This window comes from Oenanthe melanoleuca, chromosome 6 (genome assembly GCF_029582105.1).
Source record: "Oenanthe melanoleuca isolate GR-GAL-2019-014 chromosome 6, OMel1.0, whole genome shotgun sequence".
Lineage (NCBI taxonomy): Eukaryota > Metazoa > Chordata > Aves > Passeriformes > Muscicapidae > Oenanthe > Oenanthe melanoleuca.
Window position 1 is genome coordinate 14,616,620 of NC_079340.1, and position 25,016 is coordinate 14,641,635.

General features: G+C 41.8%; 2 protein-coding genes and 1 long non-coding RNA gene across 5 annotated transcripts in view; all 3 read right to left on the reverse strand.

The window, feature by feature from the left end:
* Positions 1-303, reverse strand: part of ADK (adenosine kinase) — a 234,395-nt gene extending 234,092 nt beyond the window's left edge. Inside the window, exon 1 of the mRNA XM_056495131.1 lies at positions 175-303. Coding sequence (XP_056351106.1) covers positions 175-303 — 129 coding nt within the window. The remainder of the gene's footprint in view (positions 1-174) is intronic.
* Positions 304-321: 18 nt separating this feature from the next.
* On the reverse strand, positions 322-18,034 carry AP3M1 (adaptor related protein complex 3 subunit mu 1). Of its 3 annotated transcripts, none has more exons than XM_056494356.1 (8): positions 17,707-18,034; positions 8,859-9,134; positions 7,687-7,858; positions 5,227-5,364; positions 3,210-3,295; positions 2,716-2,849; positions 1,834-2,041; positions 322-504 (listed from the first exon to the last, which is right to left on the reverse strand). In XM_056494356.1, the coding sequence occupies exons 2-8, from the start codon at positions 9,129-9,131 to the stop codon at positions 337-339; spliced, it is 1,179 nt and encodes a 392-aa protein (XP_056350331.1). In that variant the 5' UTR covers positions 9,132-9,134; positions 17,707-18,034; the 3' UTR covers positions 322-336. The 3 variants fall into 3 exon arrangements, with proteins under 3 accessions (XP_056350331.1, XP_056350330.1, XP_056350329.1); XM_056494355.1 differs by having other exon boundaries at positions 17,763-18,033; XM_056494354.1 differs by having other exon boundaries at positions 17,515-18,033.
* Positions 18,035-19,677: 1,643 nt separating this feature from the next.
* On the reverse strand, positions 19,678-22,506 carry LOC130254630 (uncharacterized). The gene is made up of 3 exons (XR_008840790.1): positions 22,392-22,506; positions 22,136-22,270; positions 19,678-22,058 (listed from the first exon to the last, which is right to left on the reverse strand). It is a non-coding gene; the product is annotated as an uncharacterized LOC130254630 (long non-coding RNA).
* Positions 22,507-25,016: the final 2,510 nt, after the last annotated feature.

A 25,016-nucleotide genomic window follows, 5' to 3' on the forward strand; every position in this document is an offset into this window, starting at 1 on the left:
ATGCAATTTTATGACCACTAGAAAGCAAGTCAGGAGCAGCACACTAAATCATGATCCATCACTCTTCACTAAAAGGATACATTTGCATGTTTAATGCACCAAACATGCAAACAAATGCAACAAAGAAAAATCCATTCTCACAGTCTTTCTTGAGCAAAACAATTGGGAATTCACAATTCCCAGCAAAGAAATCTTCCACCAAAGGTAACTGTCAGATTTGGGTAAACCAGACTTTATAATTTTGGACCAAGTTGACTTTAGATCTGCATCTCCAATTAAATTATTAACAGTTTCCCACTTCATTTCCTACACTAACTTCTTCTGCTAGCACCAATTTCATGTAACACCTCCCCACTCACCTGAAATTGCAAGCTGCTGTATCTTAAACTGGATATTTAAACTTGGGTTCTCCTCTGGCTTGGGGGCTCCAGACTGCAGGTTTACCATGCCCTTCAGGTTTGGTAGCTTTTGAGGGGTAATTTTGCCCACATCCCATGTTAGCACCTTGTCAGAAAGAAGAGAATAGTAGTAAAAGTATTCTAGGGAATATTCATAAGGTCAAGTTCATGTTCAGCTTTTAGTTTGCAGGCTGGGTACAGACAGTAGCCTGGGAGCCCTAAGAATTACCTCACTGGCTGGAAGAGGGCTCCTGCAGCTATGGGATCTTTTTTTCACCCTGTCAGTGTGGGTCTGTGCAGTGAGAACATCTTGTTCCCTTTGCTAAGGATAATTGACCCTGATGTCTATTTGGGTCAGCTGGATCCATGAAGCTAGACAGTAAGCAGCACAAAGACCATAGAAACATAAACAAGAATGAGGGGGGTAGAAGCAAGGCACTGGACCAAAGATGTCTAAGCCAGACTAACTTTCTCAAGGCTCACTTGTTTGCCAGTTTCTTACACTCACTGGAGAAACATGGAACCAAGCAGGCACTTTACTTACCCACAAGAGGTGGTTTGTTCGTTCTTATCATAAACTCATAAATACAGAAAGAACTCAATTCTCTATGATATTAAAAATTTTTGCAATTTCAATCACAACTCTTGATAAAAACACAGTAAAATTCATTTCTGCAGAGAGGAAAGCACACTTGAAGTTTTTCTGTTGGTGCTTTTCTTGTAAAGTGATCAAGGTCTATTGTTTTTGAAACAAAATGCTACTTGGAGAGCTTTCCCTAACAATTTTAATGAATTGCTGACTGAGATATTCCAAAGGCAGCAGAAAGCTCAGAGTAGGGTATTAGAGGCTGCAAAATGGTTTGGCTCAAACTGCTTATCAGCAAAATGGCTCCTGGGCACTAAAAGGTTTCAGATATTTTATGAAATTTAGGTCTCAAACCCCAACTCAGAGGCAAGGAATCAGGAGCCCAAGACATGTTTTTTCAGACACTTTTCTTTTCCTGTGTGTCTCTAGGCAGATCTTTAGGAAGAATTTTTTTCTCATCTCTTGCTCCCAGTTTTTCTGTGTACCAATTTTCAAGGGTAGTGCATTTTCTTCAGAAAAATATGTTTCCACAACATCTATTGCAAAATATATCATGGCTGAAACTATCAGCAAAATACTGCTGCATCCCCTAAGGAAATATATTAATTGGTTAAAGATCAGTGTGAAAAGAGAGGAAGGGAAGGAAAAGAATACTGGCAAAGTCAGAAATCAGAGCTGGTGTGTATCTAAGTTTGAAAAGCAAATTTTAAAGGTAAATTTTGAATTCATAAATGTATGCTGAACAGAGTTTTCTGCCAAAAGTAGAATACTGTTCCAGTATTCTGCAATATGGGTGACTTGTAGTATTGCCACCTTCAAAATTTAAATAAATAGAAATTCAAGACTTACTTTAGTAACTGGGTCAAATGTATAGCTGCCTTGTGTAGCAGTGAGGTTCATGTTAAGTACGGCCTTTGGCATGTGAACTGTCATGACAACTCCTTCTACTGTTTTCCCCATATTCTGTTTTGGTCCAATGGTAACATCAAATCTTCCTGAAGAAGTATTTTCCTTAAAACTGATCATGTGCTTCACATATACAGGAATTGCCACCAAGCTGAAAAGAGAAGACAATAGCTGAATGCATCCTGGCTACTTCTCTGCTTGAGAAATTAAAGCACTTTCTCATTAAACACTCCTCCTGTGTCTGGTAGGTATTCAGGTTAGAACTGGTTTGTTTGAGAAGTGACAAGTGAAGTGATACTCTGTCTGCTCTTCAGCATCATTGCTGAAATGATTTTATCAGCAGAAAATCACAGGAAAAAGATATTTACTTAATTTTTTTCTGAATACCTTGTCCTAGTCTCTCTTAATTTGGAGCTTTTTTTTTTGTTGGTTTTTTTTTGAAGTAATCTCACTGAGCTAAATCTCAGAAATGCCAGTAGTCAGATCAGGCTTTAGTCTGCAAATATCTGCAGTTTGGACTTTGCTTTACTCTCTTCATGAAGCTCAGAATCCTCCATGTCCACAGACTTACCCATAAAGTATCTAGCACCAACAACAGTTACTAGGACTGAATATCCCTATATTGCTGTCATGTGTGATTTACTCCACTGAAAAATAATTGCTGAGTATCTGCAGGTCACTGAAAAACGGTTTTCTCCTTTAGCAGGGACAGAGCAAGAGATGAGACAAAACCTGAGTGCACTCATTTCAGAACAATGCCAATTCCCCCCTAAGAAGGAGGAGAGCAGCAGGTGGTGTAGCTGGAGGAGCAGTGTGTGAACGTACTTCTGGGAACTGACGCGGTAGGAGATCAGCCTGAAATTCCCATCGGGAGGAATAAACGAAAGGACTCGCTCGGACTCCCAGCGCTTGAACCGAATACACGGGTGGAAGCTGACATCGTCCAGCAGCCGTGGGTTCTGCAAGGAGTGCCAAAATGGTAAGTGACATCTCATCAAGTACCAGCAGTTTGAGCTACTGAACTCTACCCAATTCCTATTTCTTGGACTCTGAGTAGCCATTATCAGAGACATCTCACTGAGGTAAATGGATTTCTGATCTGATCCAGTACAGCACCTCATGTGAGGGTATTTTTAAGTACAGACAAAAGTAATTTCAGCTACTGAACAATGCAGCTTCTACAATATAATGCAAAACTTGTTACTTTTCATATGTGTAACACATGAAATAGTGATAGTGATCCTAAAGTTGTTTAACTCTGATCACTAAGAAAAATAAATCCTGAGCAATTAAGATTCCCAAATATAGGCTGAATTTACCATGAAAGACAGAGAAAGATCTGGCATTCCTGAGAGCTTAATACACGAATCAATAACACCTTGGATTTCTGCAAAGACTGTGGAACCTGCAGGGAAAAACAAGACACTTGACTTAACATTATTATGAAAGGCCTAACAGATGTGGTGAAGTGCAGCTAGAGGGCACAGATGACATTTGCACAACACTCAACAACATGCCAAGCCCAGCTAGGAAAGGTCATTTCAGTTACCTGTGTCCTGGATAGCTTGCTAAAATACATGAGCCAGAGCAAACAGCCTGTCCCAAATTGGTTAATTATACTTGTGCCAGCTGTTACACAGGACTTGTACTGGATGTGCTTGAGCTGGTTGCCAGCAATAAGCAAATAAGAATTTCATAATACATCAGCTCTGAATCTTTTCTTTCATCCCTATACCCAGTCTCCAGAAAACTAGAAAGTGTAGTGCTGCAGGGAAGCTGAAGTACATCAAAACAGTCAATGTCAAAACGCAGTAAGTTGGTGCTATAAAACTCCAGCTAAGTTTGGCTTTCACAAGTAAAGGCTGTTTAACAATGAACTTAAATATTCATCTTGATGTTAAATAAATCTCCAAGCAAAAGTACCAAGCATTTTACCCAGGAAATGCTCATTTCTTGAAATACCTTCTAAGTACAGAAAGGCATAAACAGGACACTGGACTAATTAATTAGCTCACATGCAAAGGTAATTTTAGAAGATAGGCAGAAACTGGCTTATCTTGGCAGGGGAAAGGAGAAATGGTGGCTTTATACTTTGTTTGAAAAGAATAGATCCTGTTTCAGGTTAAAGCAGTCAACCATATCCCTATGAAACAAGATAACTTCCCTATTCTAGGGGAACAACATCATCTACCTTAGGCCTAGCAAAAGCTATAAAAAAAGAGTTCCTGCATTGCTAGTCCCCAAGGGATCAGAGCAGAAAAGAGTAGCTATGACTACTGCAGCAGATCCTCAGCAGGAAATTAAACACTCGGTGCACACTGATGTGGCCTGAAATACACACGGAAATTCACCCATAGTCTTGATTGTACCTTCTCAGACTGAACCCTCACACTACTCCTGGGAATCTGAAGGAGCTAGGACAGAAACAGTCATCAGCATGTTCTATAAGGGCCCTATAAAGGCCACCTTCTTTTAGCTTCAAGATGGGGAGAGTAAGAGCTGCACAATAGCTATTTATGACTATCCACTTCAACAGTGGCTAAAGCATTTGCTGAAGTGCTGTACAGAACCAAACCAACACTGACACTGCTACAATATCAGCACTGAATGAATAATCAGGTTTGCGCCCTGCCCCATACCACCACAAAAGGGTCTTCACTCTTGCTAACTGCTGGCCCCAATACTGAACAAAACACCAGGTTACTGCCCACAGCTTTGCAGTTTTCTTCTTGCATGTCAAGAAGAAGGAAAATAATTATGCAAGTTATCAGGTTCCTCCTCAAAGTTAAATCTCAGAATAAAGACTTCGGTATTTGAAAATGATACATTTCATTCAAAGAAAAGAAAGGAGTATTATAATGCTTCATAATATTTGGCTCCAGTTTAAATATAAGGAAAACAATACTGTCCAACTATTTTGCACCAAGTTTATCTTGCTATTAAAAACGCTAATGAAGGATTTTGTCTCGCTCACTTGAGGGCCTTCAAGGACTACATTGTTGCAAGAACAATGGGAGGGAGATAATTTTCTCATCACATTTCAACTAGTTTTTTTCTCCATTTATAACTGCTATGAGATAATCAATATACAAACAGAAAACATACTTCTTGTAGATGTTCTCAAAGCAGCCCAGAGCATGTTGCTGTTTTAAGATGAACTGAAGAAATACACTTAAGTTCATAATTTTAAATTGAATATTTCTACCAAAGATATAAATGCATGTATATAAAACATATGGAAAAAAATAAGAAGGTTGGACTGTATTCTCTCTAAAACATCATTAGCCACATGTAAACACACTTGAGAAACAAATATTAGCTTGCAAGGCATCTTACCTGATTTGTCTATAATGGCATCGATTTCTTCAATGACATCGAAATAGGCTTCGTTGTTCGTGTATTTGACTCCTGCTCTGCGCCAAGGAATGTTGGATAACTGTCCAGTGGGAAGTGTGTCTCCCACATTACTACTGCCTTAAAAATGAAAAGGAGCTCAAAATCAGTAATTCATTACAAAAGGAACGTTTCAACTGCCAAAATTAAAAACCAAGGCAAGGCTTGCCCCAGGAACTGCAGGATAGAGCCTGGACCCCTACAATGTTATCTGTGAGGTGACCTGAAGGCACTGGAGCCATGTGTGCAGACTTAACAGCTTTCAGACTGCATTCTGCACAAGAAAATACAGTGCTCAAGTCAGCAGGAGGTTTGAGTGGGAGTAGATGTGGGGCTAGATCTCATGGAGGATTTCATCACTAATTCAAGACATGACAGCTCTCTGTGAGGGCCTTAAGCCTCCTTCCCCCTTCTCCTAAGAGTTTTAGCTGGATGACTTCAGGGCTGATTAACAGGTAAGAGTCATTAGCAAGAAGGATGTGTAAGAAGCCTTAGGGAGGGCTCCTACAATCTTTGCTTAGAGCTGGTGTTAGACTGAGGGTCTCACCTTGGCACCCATCTGAGCTACCCTGCATCAAGGTGACAGCCATGTCTATACCTGACCACGTGTCAAATCCATCCAGACCCTGGCCCAGACTAGACTTTCTGGCTTGACCTGTCCCATTCTGATGGATGTTACTGGCAATCACTGAGCTGTAGATGACCTGTTATCATCTGATCCTGTCCCTGACCTGTTGCCTCAACTTCTGGGCTCCCAATCAATGATGCCACTGTCCCTGCCTACCTTGCTCTCACCCTTGGCTCCTGGTTCTCAATATCATCCAGCATGAGAGGAAGGCTTTCTGAGCTACCTAGTTATAAAGTAAATGGATACTTTAAAAAGGAAAAAAAAAATCATCTTAGCACTTCTGAGGGTTAGGTGACTGATGCCGGAATCCCAGCACAGTGGAAACAACTCCCTCTGCTAGAAGTAGGTCTTGGGACAGGGCCACAGCTCATGCTGACTTGTGCCCTTTAGCACAATGAGCATGGTAGTGTGTCCTGCCACGTGAAACAGCTTCACTGAGAAGTTGGTGGCCAGCAGGTATCATTTCTACAAAACCTGCTTGGGCAGGCCCTAGCCTAGCATGCAGAAAATGGAAGTTTTCATTCCTTTGAGCTAGTAAAAGTAGTCACTCAAAAAAACCCCTTCCTGAAGTCCACCCCTGTATGTGCTACAATGGAGGGGGGAGGAGTTGCAACCACTTCTTCATTCCCACTGCATCTCTGAAGAGGAGCAGTTGCTGTGTCTGTTCCTCAGCAGCCTTGCAGGGTGCAGCAGTGCTGCCAGGCCAGGTAGATAGGAGACCTCCCAGGCTGCTGTTTCCACCTGCTCAGCGCTGAGCTGTTGACAGTGACAAGATGCAGGCTGCCTCGGGCAGGCGCTTTAGGCTCCTAGGGAATTTTAATAAGGCTTTAAATAAAACAAGAGGATTTGATGCTGCAACCCTTGGCTTCAGGGGTCTTAATTTTCCTTACGGAGGTCCATCTAGTCCATTTGTGTCATATTTTTCGTAAGTGTAAATACCAGCATCCCAATCCACATTTAAAAAATCTAACTAAACTCCAAAAAAGAGAAATTAAAACTGATGAGATTTATACTCAAAGACTAAACCATATCTACTACCTTAAAGACCAGCTCCTCTGAGTATTTTGTGTGTGGCCCTGCAGCCCAACTGCTCCCCTTCTCTAACACAATGTACAAGCAACCGTCTCGTGTCTCTCTGCCCCCATGTGACACCTCATGGCTCACCTCCCTTGCACCCTCTTGCCAGACAAGCAGATTCCACCAGCTCAGCTGACAGACATTTGGCTTCACCACTGCAAGACAGACCCATTTACAACAGCCTGAAATCAGCTGCGAAATCAAATCCATATGAATTCATGTGCTTGGTGGTGGGGGTAGGGTGGAGGTTGAGGACAGGCTATTTGCTTCCCTTCACATGCTATCTGTTCCCACCTGTCAAGGATTTATTAGGTATCTATTATGTACCTTCCTATAAGGATTTCTTACAAAATGCTTAACCTTCTCCAGTGCCCCTCAGTTATTCAAGGCTTGGGGTGAGCTCTGTACCAATCCCAGAGCACCTGTCTCCAGTATGTCCTGACTGTGTTATGAGCTGCTGCTCCTGAGGGACTTCAGCAGCTGTGGCTGAACCAGGCAGTGCCTCTGAGGACAGCAGAGGGGCCAGGCATGAACTGAAAACAAGGAGGGAGTTGTTTTTACTCAACTCCTATTGATAAGAAGTGGCAGGACAGTGCCCTCACTTTACAGATTGACACCAATATATTATTTTTTAGCTACAAGGAACAATGGGGCTTTCTTGAAACAGCAGTCATTGCTGAAATTATGTATTTTCATACCTGTGATGGAGTTGACAACAGAGCGCAAAATTGTGGGAGGCTTGATCAGCTCCTTCAGTATGTTAGATTCTGTTGCCAGTGGAAAGCCATTGTCTAGCATTTCTTCTAGAAGTTCATACACAATTACTACATTGTCCTTAATTGCCGTCTCAGAACATTCGCCAAAGTAATCCTAAACAAATTCAGAGATTACAGGAGAGAGGATTTTTATTCCTGTTAGAATGCTTTGCAAAAAGAAGTTTGTTTGTTTTTTTCTTACAGAAACCTCTCCAATATATGAAGGCATTTTAGTGCCTAAACTGACTATTTCTATAGTCTGATGGCATCGTATTGTTAATGTTACATTTATCACCTAACTGGAAATCCAAGCATGAATAGTGAAATAATGTAATATGATGTACTACATTTGACTTGTGAACATTAACACATCTTCAGTTACAAGACTCCTTGTAAAATAAAGATACTATCTTTTGTCAATGCTCAATCTTCATGTTTCCTTTACACACAGTAAAGTAAAATTGGTGGAGAAGTGACTTCTTTGCAGCCTTTTCCTCACTACAGAGTGCATGCTGCCCAACTACATGCTCATTCTTCCCATCTACATAATATGAACAATACAAAAGCTTACAGAAAAAAAACCCAGCATTTACAAATTGGGATTTGGGTTCTGGTGCTTTTCAGTGGACAAAATAAACCTCTTTTTCCTTTGTATTCTATAAACCTCTACTTGACTTTAAAACTGCAGACAGAAAAGTCACTGACAGAAACGTTTATGACCTTTCTTCAAAAGATGTTTATACAAAAAATCCCTTGAAGTTATTTTATAATCATAGAATCACAGAATGTTAAGGGGTGGTCCCAACTCCCCCTGCCTGCTATAGGCATGGACACCTCTCATTAGATCAGGCTGCTCAAAGCCCCATCCAACCTGGCCCTGACCACTACCACAGCTGGGGTATCCACAACATCTCTGGGCAACCTATTCCATTCACCATTTTACTACCCTCACAGAATAGAATTTTTTCCTAATATCTAGCTTAAATTTCCCGTCTTTCAGTTTGTACTCACTTCTCCTTGTCCTATCATTACAGTTCCTGACAAAGAGTCCCTCTTTGGCTTCCCCGTAGCCCCCTCCAGACACTGAATTTTAAAATCATTGAATGGTGACAGACCTGGAAAGTATCTGCTACTCGGTGCAGAAATTCAATTACAAAGAGTGGTGGCACTTCTGTCTGTATGACAGACACAAAGAAGATTTTATCCCGATAGATGCTGATGAGGTAGTGATGTGGAGTGGAGATGACAGGAGGCACATTCTCAACATCGATTGCTTTCTCCTGAGCTTCAAAGAAGTAATCGCACACGGACTGGCTCACAACGCTCTTCCAGTGCTTCTCCAAGAAGATATCACCAGAACAGTTTATAAGAAACAGGCTGTGGATCATTTTCTGTTGGAAACACATTAAAAGAACTTAAAATAAACAAAAGGGCATGTGGACATTTCTTATTCCAGATTCCCTTTCTTATGATGGTTATTCTTTATTAACACGCACTGTGAATTTAGGAAAAATATCTACTTTGTTGCTTTTCTTTGAATTCTATTTTCTTTATTTAGAAGAACATTCCACCAAAAAATATTTATCACTGGATTAAGCTGCTAATGTATATCAAAATGCAAGCACGAAGAAAGCACCCTCACTTTCCGCTTTCATTCCTATCTGGAATTTGCAATTTGTTTCTTAAAGAAAAGCTGACTCCCATGAGTTGGCACTCGCTCAGACATGCTTGCCGAAGTGAAAGAGTTACTCGCACAGAAAGTTTCTGTGGCACTGCAGTTGGCCTGGCAGTTGCCCACATAACTTAGAATTGCTCTGTCTTAAAGATACAGCTCTTTAGCTTGTCAGCTTTCAGCTGTTGAACTAGAAAAGTACTTTTTATTTGCTGGCAGATTAGTCTTATGATCTATGCCAAGCTGCACTTGGGTAAAGGGTTGGAATTCATTAAAAGTACACAAAACTAGCCATTTAAATCTGATTTAATGAACAAAATTGCCTCAAACGTGCTTGGCATACATGAAATATGTTTACATAAAATGTTTTTCACTCAAAAACTTACTTACTTAAAAGGGGAGTATGAACTGCAGGTAAGGAATGTAACTTTCTTCTTACCTCTTTAAACATTTACAAATAACATGCCTCAGCCACTGATCCTTTATTTTATTCATGGGGCAAGAAGCTTATGTGCCTATTAAAACAAATAATTCCAAGTCTATTTCTCAATTTTCAATGTGATAGTAAGTGAACTAAGTAGTTGGTAAAATGAATAGACTATTATCTCTGCATCTACAGAGGAGACAAATGCTAGCAGTCTTCAGTTTATCTCTTCAGCCTTTACATGAGACAGATACAATGCTTTGGCTGACCTCCAGCACAATGATCCCCTTACAAAAATAAGTTCCATTTGAAACTTGGGATTGGAAAACAAACCAACAGTGGCTTCTCAAGGTGAAGTTAACCTGGTACTCAATGTCAAGCATAAATTCATCTGTAGTGGAAGAAGCTGGCCCTGGCAATGGCTGTTCTTCCCTTTTTCCTCTCAGGTATTGATTTGAGTTGGTCTGTGGCTCTGCAATTATCTACATTAGGAAAATGGTCCAGCCAGAAATCGACGCAGCAAAAGGAGCTGCTGGTCAGATCAGCTTCCTAAAGCAAGTTACTACACCGTCAGAGAGTGCTAGAGCCAGCACAGGGCATGTGGCGGAAATGGGCAGATGATAGCAATGGAGACCCAGAATTGAAAGTTAGTCTTTGGAGGAATTCAAACATGACTGGAAAGAGACCAGACGAGTACTGGGTGTCCACACCTTGAAACAGGAAGACCATCATCCATACTGCATGTCCAAGAGAAGCCAAATAAACCAAAAATCTATCATGGTCTTCCTTATTTTTACCATATTTGGCCAGGATCTTGCTCTAAAATGCAGAAAAAATTTGCTCCTTCTCTGTTAACTCTGGCACACTAACGTAAAAATACATGGAAGCATCTAGATGCACATGGCCCAGTCCCACAGAGATTTTAACAAGTCCAAATACTCTATGACTAAATCTCATTCCAAAATACTGGAATAAGCACTTAGCTGCACCCAGAGTGAGCTTATGTTGCTGTGTCTGAATCTAAACTACCCAGAGTACTAACTCATCTATCAATACACTTGTAACAATGAAAAATGGTTTGGCTCTCCAGATTTTGATAAAACAAACATATGTCTTCCAAAGCTCACCAAAGACAGTGAAAAAGGACAGCTCAAGAAGGTTGTCAGCATGCTATTTCCCTCCACCTAAGTCAGCAGATGTGGGAAGAGAGCCCACATCCAGCAGGAGCAGCTGGAGTTTAGAATTTGAAAAGATCCAGCTTTTCAAATTCTAAACTCCAGCTGCTCCTTCACATGCATGACAGCAATGTGCTCATCTTCACTGGGGCCATGCCATGTCTCAGATACCTCCTGCCAAGAGCATGTTGTCTTTGGTAGCCGACAAAAAAAGACCAATAGTCAAAAGGTGGACAAAAATATACATCTAAGCCAATATGGAATGTAAAGGCAAGTTCTTTTAGAAACCGTGATAGCAAATTTGCCTAAAAGTGGGTAAGCAAACAAAGCTACAAAGTGTAATTGTATGTTTCTACTATCTCTCTCTGGACCAAATTAATATCTAATTTAGTTGGTTAAAAAACCAGACAATTTTAATACTGTGAGTACAGCATTTTTATAAAGCAGCCTTGACACAATTACTTTAATCCAGTTCAAGTAAACATGTTCTGAATTTAGCCAGTGTTGAACATTAAAGCCTTTGAAAATCTCCTGGATAGTCACACAACAGTGAAAAGTATAATCAACCACTGAATGTCAGTATTGTTCAACACCTCGGCTGCCCACACATATGAAGGTGCTCAGCTATAAAGCTTAGAATAGACCTCTGTACATTTTAAAATTGATACAATAGCATATCTGTTAACAAGTATCAGACCCATTTCCTATTAAATGCACACAAAGCTGCATCTAAGAGCCCAGTACAAGGAGCACTGGTAAGACTCCGCTTCCAGAGCAGCTGATCCGCAGCCCGCTCTGGAGGAGCTGTGCTGGACAGCAGGCAGCTTCCAATGATACACTGACAAAGAGTATCAGACACGTGTGACAGTGTTTGTAAGCCCCAGAAGGTGTGCTTCTCTTAATGTTCATCCAGATTCTATTCATCTACAGATCAGAAATGGCTGCATTTGTCACAATATACTTTGAACAAGCGCAGCTGTGCAGCAGACCACACAATCATAGCAAGCTCCTGTTGCACCAAATGACTGTAATAGCAGGGCCCCTTTTTTTGCCCTAAGTTCCACTTAGGATATTAGACCATGACTTAATATGCAATCAAGGGAGGGCATGGATAGCCAGAAGGGGAGGTGCCACTGCCCTTCTTTACTCATCTGCCCCAAGCTGCCTTGGTACCAGCTGTGTTCACAGGAGTGTTAGTGTGGCCTCGTGGTGAACCAGAGCAGCACACTGATCCAGGGGACCAGGATCCCACCCGGCTGCCTACCCTATCTTCTATGTAAGAAGATAGGGATTACAGATTTCCCATGACACATATTCTGCTTCTAGCCTAAGACTTCCCTTCAAATCCTCTCACATACTCCTTTCTTCCTTCACAAGTTTTAGCAGTATGCTAATTTGAAGTGCTCTGGAAAACTGAAACTTTCTCCTTGCAGCCTAAGTGTAGAGCAGGCAGCCCCAGTCACACAAGCCCTGCCCTGTCAGTCAAGGGACAGCTCAGTTGGTACACTTCCCAGTGCTGACCAGAATAAAGATGCTCTTATAGCAGTGGGGACAGCAGTCTATTATACACAAGACTAAGTAATTTGATTTATCCCATACACTGTCAAGCAATTGGCACCAGCTGATTAAAGATGGATTTTATGTTGAATATCTTAGAACTGGTAACACTACAAAAATATCAATACGAGATTTATAAACTATTATTTAATAAAAATTACTTACATTGCTCCAAATACTGAAGATTTCCCTGTTACTCTATTTTTGAGTGCCATATTTCATTTCAGACAAGTAGAGATCCCTGAATTAATTTCTCAGTACCTGACTTTCTTGTCTCATCAGAACATAAGACTTGAAAAGCAAAAAGGATTGACAAATGCTGAACATAAATCAATCCAGTAACATCAAAATTCTTCACACCAGTAGGCCAACAGCAAAGCATGTTAAGAGCTGCAGCACTTTGAGGGTAAAGGTCTTGAAATAAAGGTCCTAAGTTTTAAATTCACCAGAATTCAGGAATCATGAGAGTCTTCTCCATGTAGCAGTGTATGCAGACACCACTTTGAGACATCAGCACAAAACCTCTCTATGTCAGGTACTGAAGGTGTTTCTAGGACTATTCTAAAGGACATGCCTCCCATGACTCTGCTCTTAGGCCTACCTAGGAGCAGACTGAAGGAGTCCATGGCTCATTACTTCCATCTAGGCCAAAGCAAACTGTTCAAGCTCCTTTTCAATAGACTGACAGCCTTTCATGTTACTGCCGAACTGCAAAGCACCTTACAGACTCTGCAGCAACTGCAAGAAGCCCTGCAGTTTTGCAGCTTCTTCTCACAGACTTCCCATCCTTCCTCTGACATGCAAAACTCCACAAGATTCTTCTCAGCTATTTCCATCCTACAAGAATCTGAAGTCCACACAGAAAAAAAACCCATATTTTAAATAAGATGCCTTCAGTGAGCTGTTTCCACTTCTCGAACTTTTCTTTTGACTAAATCTAGATTTGCAATGTTACTGATTTTCAAATTCTTGGCACGGAAACATCTGGACTAAAGTCACAGCAAGCTCACAAGACAAAAGTGGAGCTCACTGGCAAGAGAGAGAGGCTGTGAGCATGGGAAAAAAGACTGATTGCATATGCTTGTCCTTAGCTACAATTAAGTACTCTGAAATGTAATTAATGCAGAAATACTGTCAACAGCTGCTTTTCCATAACACTGAGCTGAGTTACATTCAAAGCTCTGAAACCATGAAGTGAGGAATTTATCACTGACCTCTGCAATACCCTCTAGAGCTAGTACTAATTACTGAAAACAGCTCCAAATAGGACCATCACTAGGAAAGTATTCCACAGCTTCAATGTTCCCAGAATTTGGCATAGCTGCTCTGAAGGGTGGAAGGATTAGTGGGGGTAGACTGTCTGAATCTCTGTTATGTATTTGTGGAAATGAACTTCTAGTGACAAGTGAATGGAAAGTAGTCAAATGCTTACAGTAATCTGGAGAAATAAGCTAAAAATAGGCAGTTCTATTTCTATTGTAAAGCTAGTATTTTTGTCACAATCAGCTAGTCAGTACTTTAGCTTTTTCCCATAGATTCAAATTTGCCACAAATGTGTTCCTGACCTCCCCAACCCCATTCACTGGCTTTCAAACCAGAAAACCTAATAAAGAGAAGTCCCATTAAACATCTGAACAACACTTTCAAGACAACCAACGTGGCAGCTCTGAAATACTGTAAAATTGGCAGGACCAACCTTACACATCATTATTAGCTGTGATTCAAGTTGATAAATCTGGAAGTCTCAGGTCTACTAAAACATGAATGTTCTATAATTTCACAGGTTTCTTTAATGCTATTATTTGTGTGTCTTAATGATGCTGCTCAAATGTCATTAATCTTTTTACATATAAAATGCTCACAGCTTAGGTATCTGCATATCAAAGTAAAAACATTTTTGCAACCTTCTTCAAGAACTGCTTGTTGTCCCCCTCTTAGTCAAGCAAAACTTTGTATCTACTCAACACCATGAAGTACTTGTGTCTGTACAACTACTCAGACATATTTTATCAGTAAGATCATCTTATTAAAGACTAAATGCTTTGCTTCCCAGATGTTCAGCATATATTTATTTATCTTTGCTCTCATTTAAAACACTGTAACTTTCTGAAATTGTTTTTAAAAGGAAGTAGTCCTTTGAGAATACTCTGAAGTTGTCTTAAATCAGTGTTTGGTATTCATAACAAAATTTGCAACTTCCTCTGTGCTTTTATTAGTAGCAATTATAGCCTGCATGATAATTTGTGCAGCATTTCATCTACTGTCTGATGAGCTTTCCAATAATACACTTGCATGGCGCCTCTGTTCAATTTAGTTCCAGTATAAATCTTTTAACTGCTGGTAAGAGATTTCCATCTCTTGTCAACAGAACAATATTAGATTCTGAATAATCGAAAAATGTTAGATCCTAAATAACTGCAGTTCCCTTTGGACCTGCAAGAATAGATAGCTTTTTTGTAAAAGCTGTTAAAGCAAGAATTTCTTAGGAAAAAACCCACACCAAAACCTATAAAAATTCATTGTTAAAACTACATTTTTACATGGAGACAGAACATTTCAAACACAACTTATATCTGAATCAGAAGCTTTAGGACCACTAAGGGACAACTTAAGAAATTCACTCTCCGAAAGCAGTACTGAATAGAAAGATAGGGCCAAATGGACACAGATAAAGTGAGCATCATGTCATATTTACAGTCCATAGTATTTTCAGGAAAATAACGATAATATTGGGCTCATCTTCCAGCCAAACTATGAAGAACTCTGAATGGACAAGGCAGCAGGATTCAATCAGGAAATCCAAGCCACAACTTTCTGAGGATGTTTTTTTCACCATGCTCTCCCAATTCACTCCTCCAGTAAGTCTGACAGGCCAGAGCAACAGTGCTACCAGCTTTATACTACTCTCTTTCAAAGGCTCTCTTTGAACAGGCACTCAAGGTTCCAGAAAGGACAAGCACAGTGCCAAAGAGCCATGCACTACTGAAACACTCCATCAGAGCCAGCAAGCACCACTGGAACTCTGCTGGGCATGACAGCAGTTCTTAACGTGTGCATTCTGCCCCAACCAGTCCAAACACAGAGGGCAGAAGGAAGGCACATAACTTCTTGTACCTTCCTTCTCCTCTGAGAAGACAGAGCAAAGCAGCACTCTAATTCTTTTATCCTTATGAATGAGTCTCATGAATACTAAGAAGCTTGTGTTAAAAGGCCGCCTTTCATACATTATGTTAAATAAGCATTAAAAAGATTTAACTTCTCTATATTAATTTTTTTAAAGTTATGTGTGAAGCTGTAAGTTGGGGAAAATTAAAGAGATATAAGAAGAAGGAATTAAATATTTTAAATAAATTTTAATTTGGTTTCTTACATTATTACAGCCATGAAGTACAGCTACCACTCATCTCCTACTGTTCAGACTTCTCTACCTCAAGGACTTCGATTTCTCTTTTCTGAATGCTCATGACAAGGTTTTATTAAGGATTCTTCATGTAAGGAGATCTTTATATGGGAGAATAACTTGGAGTTAGCTGGTGCATAACTGTCTTGCACAACAGAAAATTTGATTTCTGAATAAAACCAGCAAAATCAAACATGAGAGGGCATGGACTATTCTTCAAGTTTGATTTTCCATTGGCAAGGAATTTTCAGATATGCGCACACGGGCAGTAAAGAATCTGTCCCCCTCCTTCCCCCAAAACAACAAAGTTTTCTTGTGTTTTTGAGTTAGCACCCAAAATGGCACATATTAAACCTGAGACATTTTTTACAGAGACATATCATTCAGATATTTCCTCTTTTTTTTTTTTTTTTTCCTTTTTTTTTTTTTCTTTAATAAATAAAGGAGAAGCTATGTGTGATTCAAACCTGCTGGGAACTGCCACAGCAGAATCATTCTCATGACTGGCATAGGCAGTTCCTTTGTAAAACATTGCTTCCATCATGCTCTTGCATGAGTGATTGAAGTTGGCTTTGCTTTTCTTGGAAAATACATTTTTCTCTCCCATACTGCAGCCTGTTATGAACACAAATTTTCATCACCCAAGTATGACTTTTTGCCTGGTTGGTTATAGAAAAGCTGCATCGAATGGTGACACTATTCTTCCAGTTTGATTAACACTTAATGGGTACAAACCCTTCATCACACTGAAAAGATAGCAAGCGCATTACTAATTCAAAGCAGATTTGAACTGAAACAAAAGAAAAGAAGCGACAACCTCCACTCAGTTGCCGCTGGGTACTGAGCAGGGAGGGAGCGATGTGCAGCGCATAGTGGTGGATGATAACGGGTTTATCCCTAGTGCATATGATGCAGATCCGCACTCACAGGGCCCCTTGCTAATGAAGCGAGTACAGCACGAGTAGAACAACCATGGCTACAGCAATGCTGCTCAACACCGACCTAGGTGAGCCGGCGCCGCTTCCCGCCCGCCCTGCCCCTCCCGGCCCGGCCTTGCCGCGGGCTCTGCCGCGAGCGGCGGCTCCAGCAGCGCCCCTCCCGCCGGCCCTGCGCTCCTGCCCCGACACCGCAGCAAAGGAGCTCCCGGTGCACATCGCCCTCATCCCCGCGCCCCGTCCTGCAGCGTGAGCGGCGCCGATCCGCCCGTACGGGGCTCTGCCCCGACCCTGCTCGCTGCCCGCCGGGCGGCTCCGCGCTCCGTCAGAGCCCAGAACAAGGGGGTGGTATTCAAACATAGCAATGGTTTTGTATTTAAATGGGCACCGAACGACGGAAACGGGGGCGGGTAAAACGGAAAGTCCTGGATTTGCGAGGCAGCCTCCCGGTACCGCCGCTGGCGGAGATATCGATCCTGCCCGACACCGACCAACCAGCGCGGCCGGGACCAGGCACGGGCGGCTCCCGCCTAGCAGGGATCCCGTCCTCCGAGCAAGGACAGCGCCGCCCCGCTCCCTCACGGCCCGGGCCCCCGCGCCCCACGTACCTCCCCCGGCCCGGCACGGCCCGTCCCGCTCCCGGGGCAGCGGCCAAGATGGCGGCGAGGCCCGGCGGCGGCGGCGCGGGGCCGCCCCCCGGCGGAGGCACGGGCGGCCGGGCCGCTGCCTGCTCCGAGCGCCCGAGCACGGCCCCCTCCCTCCCCGGGCCCGCCGGCCCCGCCGCCGCGGCCGCCCCTCACCGCCGGTCGGCACCGCTCGGCTTCGGCAGCCGGCAGGAGCCGGGCGCTAAACCCACCCGGGCCGGCGCCGCGGCAGCGCGCGGCTGGGCAGGGACGGCGGGCGGCGCGGGCTCCGCTCCCCGCCCCGTCAGGCGCCCGGCGCGGCCGTACGTTCGTCCCGGCGCCCCCGCCCCCCGGCGGCGGTGGTGGGGCCGGCGCGGTCGGCGGGGCGGGCCGGGGCTGGCGGGCGGGCCGAGGGGAGCGGAGCGCGCCGCACGCCGCCCAGCGCGAAGATGGCAGCGGGGGAGCCGCAAGCCAAGAAGCTCAAGCTGGAGCAGAAGCAGCTGAGGTAACGGGCGCCGGGACGGGCTGTGCTTCGCCGGCAAGCCCTGCGGGTGCCGGAGGGTCGGTGTGCTGCCCCCGGCGGAGGGCGAGACACGTGCCGTCCCCGCGGTGCGGGCAGGATCCGCGGGCAGGGTCCCGGCGCGCCGGGCTGTGCTCGGCCGGGCAGGCGGGCGCTGCGGGCGGCCCCGCCGCGGCACCGGGCGCACGTGGAGGCGGCGGGGCCGTCCCGCCGCGCCGCCCCGGCGCCTGCCGCCTACCGCTGCCCGGGCCCGGCGGGTGCCCGGGGGCGCCGCCGCGCCGCCCTCCCCGCAGCCGGGGCAGGGGTTCGCGGTGTGCCCCGGGGTCGGGACGGTCAGTGCGAATGAGCTGCTGAGCATCTGCATGGGGTGCGGTGAAACGGAACGCTGCCCGCAGCGATGGCCCCCGTACCAGAGCACAGCTGGGGTTGTCATTCCGTCTGCCTCCCCTTGGAAAACAGCCTCTGAAAACTGCCCCGATTAATACTCGTGCGAGGGTCTCTGTCCCCGTTGGACAGCAAACTGAAAATCCGCGTTAGCAGTTCCATTTTCTTCAAGGCACGTGAATATTTAAAAAATATTTTGATATTGAAAAATCAGTGCGATTTACTGTACTTCCTCATTTCAATGATCACAGTACAATAGCACTGACTGAATCCTATCTGAATGATGGCCTGCAGAGAAATAAGTCATTTATTTTTAAATGTCATAGCAGAAAAAGGTAAGGTCTTTCCATGGAGGATGCACAGTCAAAATGAGAACTCTGAGTACTGAGGGCTGTAGAGCGGTTTTTTTTGGTGCAATTTCAGGTTTGTTTTCTCGGGATTATTCAGATATGAATATTGTAAGATAATTAATAATTGTAAGATAGCTGACTTCTTTCCAAGTGTTCAGTGTATGAAGATAATTAATGACATAAGGCCTGAAAGATCCAAAATTATCTTGGCGATAACTGATAATGAATAACTAGCTCAAATATAGCATAAATGGGATGTATTTTAGTATTGAGATGAGAACAGTCTTTTTCGGTACCAATGTCCTTAGTAAAAGAGCTAATCCTTTTAAATTTGTCAAAGTCAGGCTACTTGCTTCTTTGGCAACCAAGTGACTTTTCAAGTTTCATAACGGTTGGCAAACTCAGTTGCAGATTGTAGAAGAGGAAAGATGTAACTGAGCTCTGAAAGCAAATAAATAGCAAGCAGCAAGATAAGGTTGTAGTCAAAAAGCAACAGTTATCTCTATGGCCCTTAAAACAAGATGAAGCAATAAACTGGCAGATGCAATGTTTCTGTTTATAAGGTTTATTAAAGGAAACTGCATTTTAAGATGAAATATGAGAAAAATTTAAAATTTGAGAATATTATTGGCGTTCTGAGTTAAAAATGTAAAGGTTGTTTGCAGTGGAATGAAAGGCAATGGTGACATGCTCTGGTAATGACTGACTAAACTGCAAATACTACTTCTGTGAGGTATGATAGGTAAAACATGAGGAATGTTGTTAGAACTTGCACATGCTAATTCTCTTGCAAGTTATTTCAAGAAGAAGTGTAAGTAGGCTCCAACTCTCTTTCGTAAGAGGACATTAACTGGCGATCAAATAAAGTTACGTGTGTGCTGTGTGCCGCAGGTTGAACTCGTGAAGCACTTGGTGGTTGGACTAGATTTGGCAGACCTCAGCACTCATTTGAACACAGTGGCAAGAATGTGCTTGGCTGAGTGAGTGCTGTTGTGGCATTTAAAAGTCTAGAAGGTACCAGATTGGTCGAGGTTCCACGACTTGGCTGTATTTGTAACGAGGTTCAGTTGTTAATGCAAAGTGCTGCTAGATATGCTTGGAAATAGTTCATCTGTAGATTAGAAAAGAAATGAAAAATCACTTGACAGTTTTGAGGCTCAATAACATTGTACTTGTTACACCAAGAATTTGAGGAGATTGTAGAGAACAATTCCTTGTTCTCAACATGTAGATCTGAGGCTCTCCAATCTCTTCAGAAGACCATGTCAAACGGATTCAAGAAGGATGGTTGTACCATACTTATCCTTCCATATGATATCAACCTCAACCTTTCCTGTGACTACCACAAAAACTATTTTATTATAAAAAATGACCTAAAAAATTTAATTCTGTAATGCAATACAAGCCATACCTCACCAACAATTGCAAATGTTTCCTTTCCCTGTTTTTTCTTTTTTTTTTGTCATCATTTTCTCTCTCCAAGAGGCTTCATAGAGGTTTCGTGGATACATTTTTAGACCCTTTTGATCTTTTCAGACAAAGGAAAGCAAATATCGCTCCCTCATGAGGTAGGCAAAGCTGACTGGGTTCAGAAAGCTATACTAGTTTGAAAGCAGTATAGGATGGCTGGCTTTTGCCACCCAGCGAGCATCACACAAAGCCAGAGACCCAAACTGGCATTCCCAGCTCAACAATGTGTTGTGCTGACATTCATCTGCTGGGGGCCAGTTTTGCATTGTCTTTATTGACTGGTGCAAATCCCCACTACAAACCAATGGGCTTTAGGCAAGGCCATTAATGTGTGCTGCCTTGTTTCGGGCTTCTGACTGCATCTCTGCTGTGTGAAGTAGAATATTATTGTATGTATGTGAACTGCACTGTTTGAACAGAAAATGGGCTTGCAAAACTGCAAATGGCTTGTCACTGAGTGGCAGCATCAACTTACTAGAAACATCATGAGGCGTTACTTTAGAGGGGAATTACTAAGGATTTGTGTCCGTTTATATTTGGTTTTGTTAGGGAGGTCTGTGAGAGCCGCAGGCAGATTCTGTTAACACCCAGGTTCTGTTATGAAGAATTTGGTCTTTTTCTGTAGAAATGTTTGAGATGATATGTATGTGTCTTTATAGAAATATGAATCCATATTTCATTTCTTCCTCTGCACACAAACTTGTCAAGTCCCCTGTGCTGCATTATGACCTTCTGGCTGTTCTGCAGCTGCTGTATTGATTGAATAGTCATGACGTGGCTAGTTGTTTGAACAAATCAGTTTATCTACATGAAGACAATGTAAGCATTCAGTTTGGCAAATAGTTCATACTGAAAGTACAAAGTACAATATTCCTCCTCTTCTTTTACTATTAGACATCTCTTATTTTAAGAATAAATTATCAAATACTCTGTTCATAATTCTTTTCAGAAGCAGTCCTTTGTTATTACTATTCCACTGAATTTTAGAAAGCTTGATACTAGGCGTCTGTAAAAAATGTTGCTAATTTCACGCATTTTTAATTTTTTTAATAAGCTGACTTTTAACTTAGCTTATTTCTTCATCAACTCTTTATAAATGAAAGAAGATTCTGAATATTTTAAGTTAGCAGTGACAAAGCTTTCAGTTAGAATTTAGTAAGTAATTTTTCTTTCTCTTTTATCTTTTTTTTCTTTTTATTTTTTTTTAAATTTCACCTTTCTCCTCATTTGTATTCATTTCAGTTTTTGACTTCATGGCTTATAGTTTTCTTACTTTCCTATTTCTTATATCTGCACATACATGTAACGCTTTCCATGTTGGTGCTCGTAATGTCCTCAGGTCAAAGAAAGATCTGAAACTCAAGCAGTTTGGTGCATTTGTTCCCAGAATTAAAGCAATAGACTTTTTCTTCAGATGAATATTTAGTCCCTCTTTAGAAATCAGACAAATACTCTTGACGACACTAGCAACAGACCTTGCTGATTTTGTTTTATTTAGGATGCAACAGCAGTTACCTTCCCTTCCAAGCTGTGTTGACAGAAATATATCCAAAACCGGAATGACCTGCAGCATGGAAACTACTGTGCTCTTACAGTGCAGGCACTGGTTTCCATTGTTCAGATGTGTAGCTCTCAAATTACCGGTAACAAGTGTCTTCACCTGGCCTTTGATGTAATCCTCCGGGATTTTGCACAGCATGTGTCATGTTTCCACAGTTTTGTGTTCTTGTTTTGGAGAAGCTTGCTATGGTGTTTCATCCTTTTAATTGAAGTAATTCCTTGCTTCATGGTAGGGAGTGTGTAACCTGAGGAAAGAGGAGGTTGTGGGAAGGCTTTTTGTTCTCTGGAGCACAAGCTCTCTTTCTCTCCTTACTGATGTTACCTTCAGCCCACCTGGCCAGCAGTCACGCCCACAGCAGTAGTTCAGACATCACACCCTGCAGAAAGGTGCACTCTGCCTTGCCCTTCAGTCACTGGGACTAGTTATGTCCCTGAGGCTGCTTCCAAGCTGGATTACCTGGCAGAGAGGAGCCAGTGTAAATTGGCCTATTTCGTCTTGAATCTTGAAATTATGAGTTTTCCTGCAAGTGAATTCCTTCTTTTTCAGCTAAAGGAAGAATTTGTGTAGGATTACTCACCTCATTGGATCTACTAATATTGCTTATAAACAGACAAGGAAGATGCCCAGGAAAGAGACTTGAATGCATGTAGAATTAGCTGACTGTAGTGTTAGAGCAGCAATGTGAAATTCTGTAGAACAAGACCTTGGCTTACTCTACTGTTGCTGAGGTATATTTCATGTGGAAATTTTGGATGCAAAATTCTGGCTTGTGATTCAAGGTTGTGGTATTGAATTTTAGTAGTTACTTACACAGGCATGGTACACAAATATTTCACAAAACCAGTTTCAGAAGCAGGGAATGGGTTGCTATCTAAAGGTCATTAATTACTATTTGCTGACAATGTATTGGAAAACCTTATCTTCTTGAAAAAAGTAAATTGAATTTGCAGATACAGTGTACACAGTGTTTTTTTCAAGGCTGTTCCTTTTTTATTTACATAAATTGATTCTTAAAAATGTATTATTCATGTAATATATAATAGTAGCACAAAATGTTATTGTTTATATAATATCAACACATTCTGTGTGACTGTGTGAAGGAGAGAAGTCTTTGGTAATTACTCAGATTTCAAGGAAGGGAAAGGGATTTTTTTCCATTTTGAACTGTAATAATTTCCGTAATGATTGTTTGACCACAGTAAAAGCTGTTCTGCACTTGAAGGATATGGTAAGATAAATCTACTTGCTGGCTTTATGCTACCTTGGGATTTCGTTTACAGTGAAAGATTGTTGTGGGTTTTTTCCTTGTATGTTCAGTTGCACAAAGCAGTTGTAACTGTCTCAAGGGCTATGCTATTTGATTAGAATAAAATAGAAGAAAGTATAGATGTCTGCAATATGCTGAAGAGCTGGCAGATATATAGAGATTCCTTTCTTTTACAGCTGAACATTCTGTGAAGCTACATGAAAAGAAATGGGATGATGTTACAGAATTTTAAAAATAAGATTTTGAATACTTTGCAAGTAGAACCCAAACAAACTAAAGTGCATCTTATTTTCTGTTGCAAAATATTAAATTCTATCTATACAAAAATTTCCAAAAAAACTGTTATAATAGAAGATATCTGCAAGGTCTGCAAAATGCTGTTATTGAAAGAGAATTTGTGGACTTGCTGCTCACTAGTCCCATTTTATACTGTCTGCTGGGCTGTTGTATAAAAGGTCGCCCTTCTGTCTTGCAAACAGATGGGTAGCTTATCTAAGATCAACCTTATTTTTGTACTTTGAAGAAATTGAGTGAAAATATGGGGGTTAATGGAGAACTTTTTGTTTATATATTGTAAATGGTGAGATTTATACAAAATGTTTGTGATGTAAAAAGTAACACATTAGTCCAAGGCTAAGGCCTAGATTGCCTATCTCTTGGACATGCAAGTTACAAATATATAACATGTAGAGTTTCATGGATTACTTCAGTAAAGTACAGTTTTTAAATGTCCTCATATGCCTGCCTGTTATTTTATCAGGTGGAGGTGGTTTATTTTGAATTCATAGTGTGGTTGAAAGGAAACATTTTAGTGAAGTCTCCTGAGGAAGTTGTTTATCATGTATAGAGAAACTTACATGGTCATGAAGATTACTCTCTTGTATAGTAACAAAAGCAGTCAAGAAATTGTGGCTAGACCCTATTAGGCATTATATATTTTTAGGTGCAAAAGCTGTGAATTCCATGTTTCTCTCAGGGATTTCTGAGGCCAAATCACATGTGAAGTCAAGGTCAGCTGCCCCATGCAAGCAGAGAGAGTTTGGAAGGTCAGGAGTCAGGAAGGCTGAGCAAACTCAGGCTGGCTGACCAGCACATACATGATGGGACTGCAAGTTGAACTTGGGGCATGAGTATTAAGTTCATCTCTGGATGACCCTAAGTCATAGCTGACCATTTTTCCAGGGATACTCTGGTTGCCGTTTCTTCACTTACTTAGGTTAGCTTTAGGTCTGGATGTCTAGCACTTCCCTGGCAAGTGATTAAAAGCCCAGTGATAAGTGGTAGTAGAAGTAGGTGGTGTCTCACAGATGTCAGTAGCAGTAGAATCTGTGAGTGTGTGATAGCACAAGCAAGATGATTGGGCACAGGGAATCGCTGGAAGCTTATAAAATGCCATTGACTGATGTTGAGGTGTCATACACACTACTTCACGACAAGATGTTAATATTTTTTAGAGAAAATATGCTTCAGTGGTGAAATTTAGAAACGTTTGATGGTATACCTCATTTGGCCTCTTACTCTCTAGCTTACTATTCATAATATGCAGCTGTATGTTGCAAATTACTGTAAATATAGTTCCTGTTGAAGTATTATATCTATTTTTCTTTGCATACCTTTATGTGCTTGTTAAAATCAGGCAATTATTTATAAGGGAATCTACAACTAGATTAAAATAATATTTTTATTATTTCGAATACAGTGATAGAACCAAGAAGGCAGCTGCATTCTATAGTTATATACAATAGCAAGTTATGTAGCTATTATTATATTTGCTGGTGATGGGATCCTCCTCCCCCACCTTCTAGGCTACAAAACAGAGGTTTGGCTATTAAGCACTGAAACGGTTAAACTAGACATAATAAATTGTTCAACATGAATCAGAGAATACAGCCATTATGTATCTATGTATTTGCATTTCAATAAAGTTCACAATCC

Coding starts and splice junctions, on each gene's coding strand:
- AP3M1 (XM_056494356.1), bottom strand. CDS start 9,131: ATGATCCACAGCCTGTTTCTTATAAACTGTTCTGGTGATATCTTCTTG. Junction 2,850..3,209: donor ATCTTTCTCTGTCTTTCATG/GTAAATTCAGCC, acceptor CACTCCTTGCAG/AACCCACGGCTGCTGGACGA. Junction 505..1,833: donor CATTTGACCCAGTTACTAAA/GTAAGTCTTGAA, acceptor CTTTCTGACAAG/GTGCTAACATGGGATGTGGG.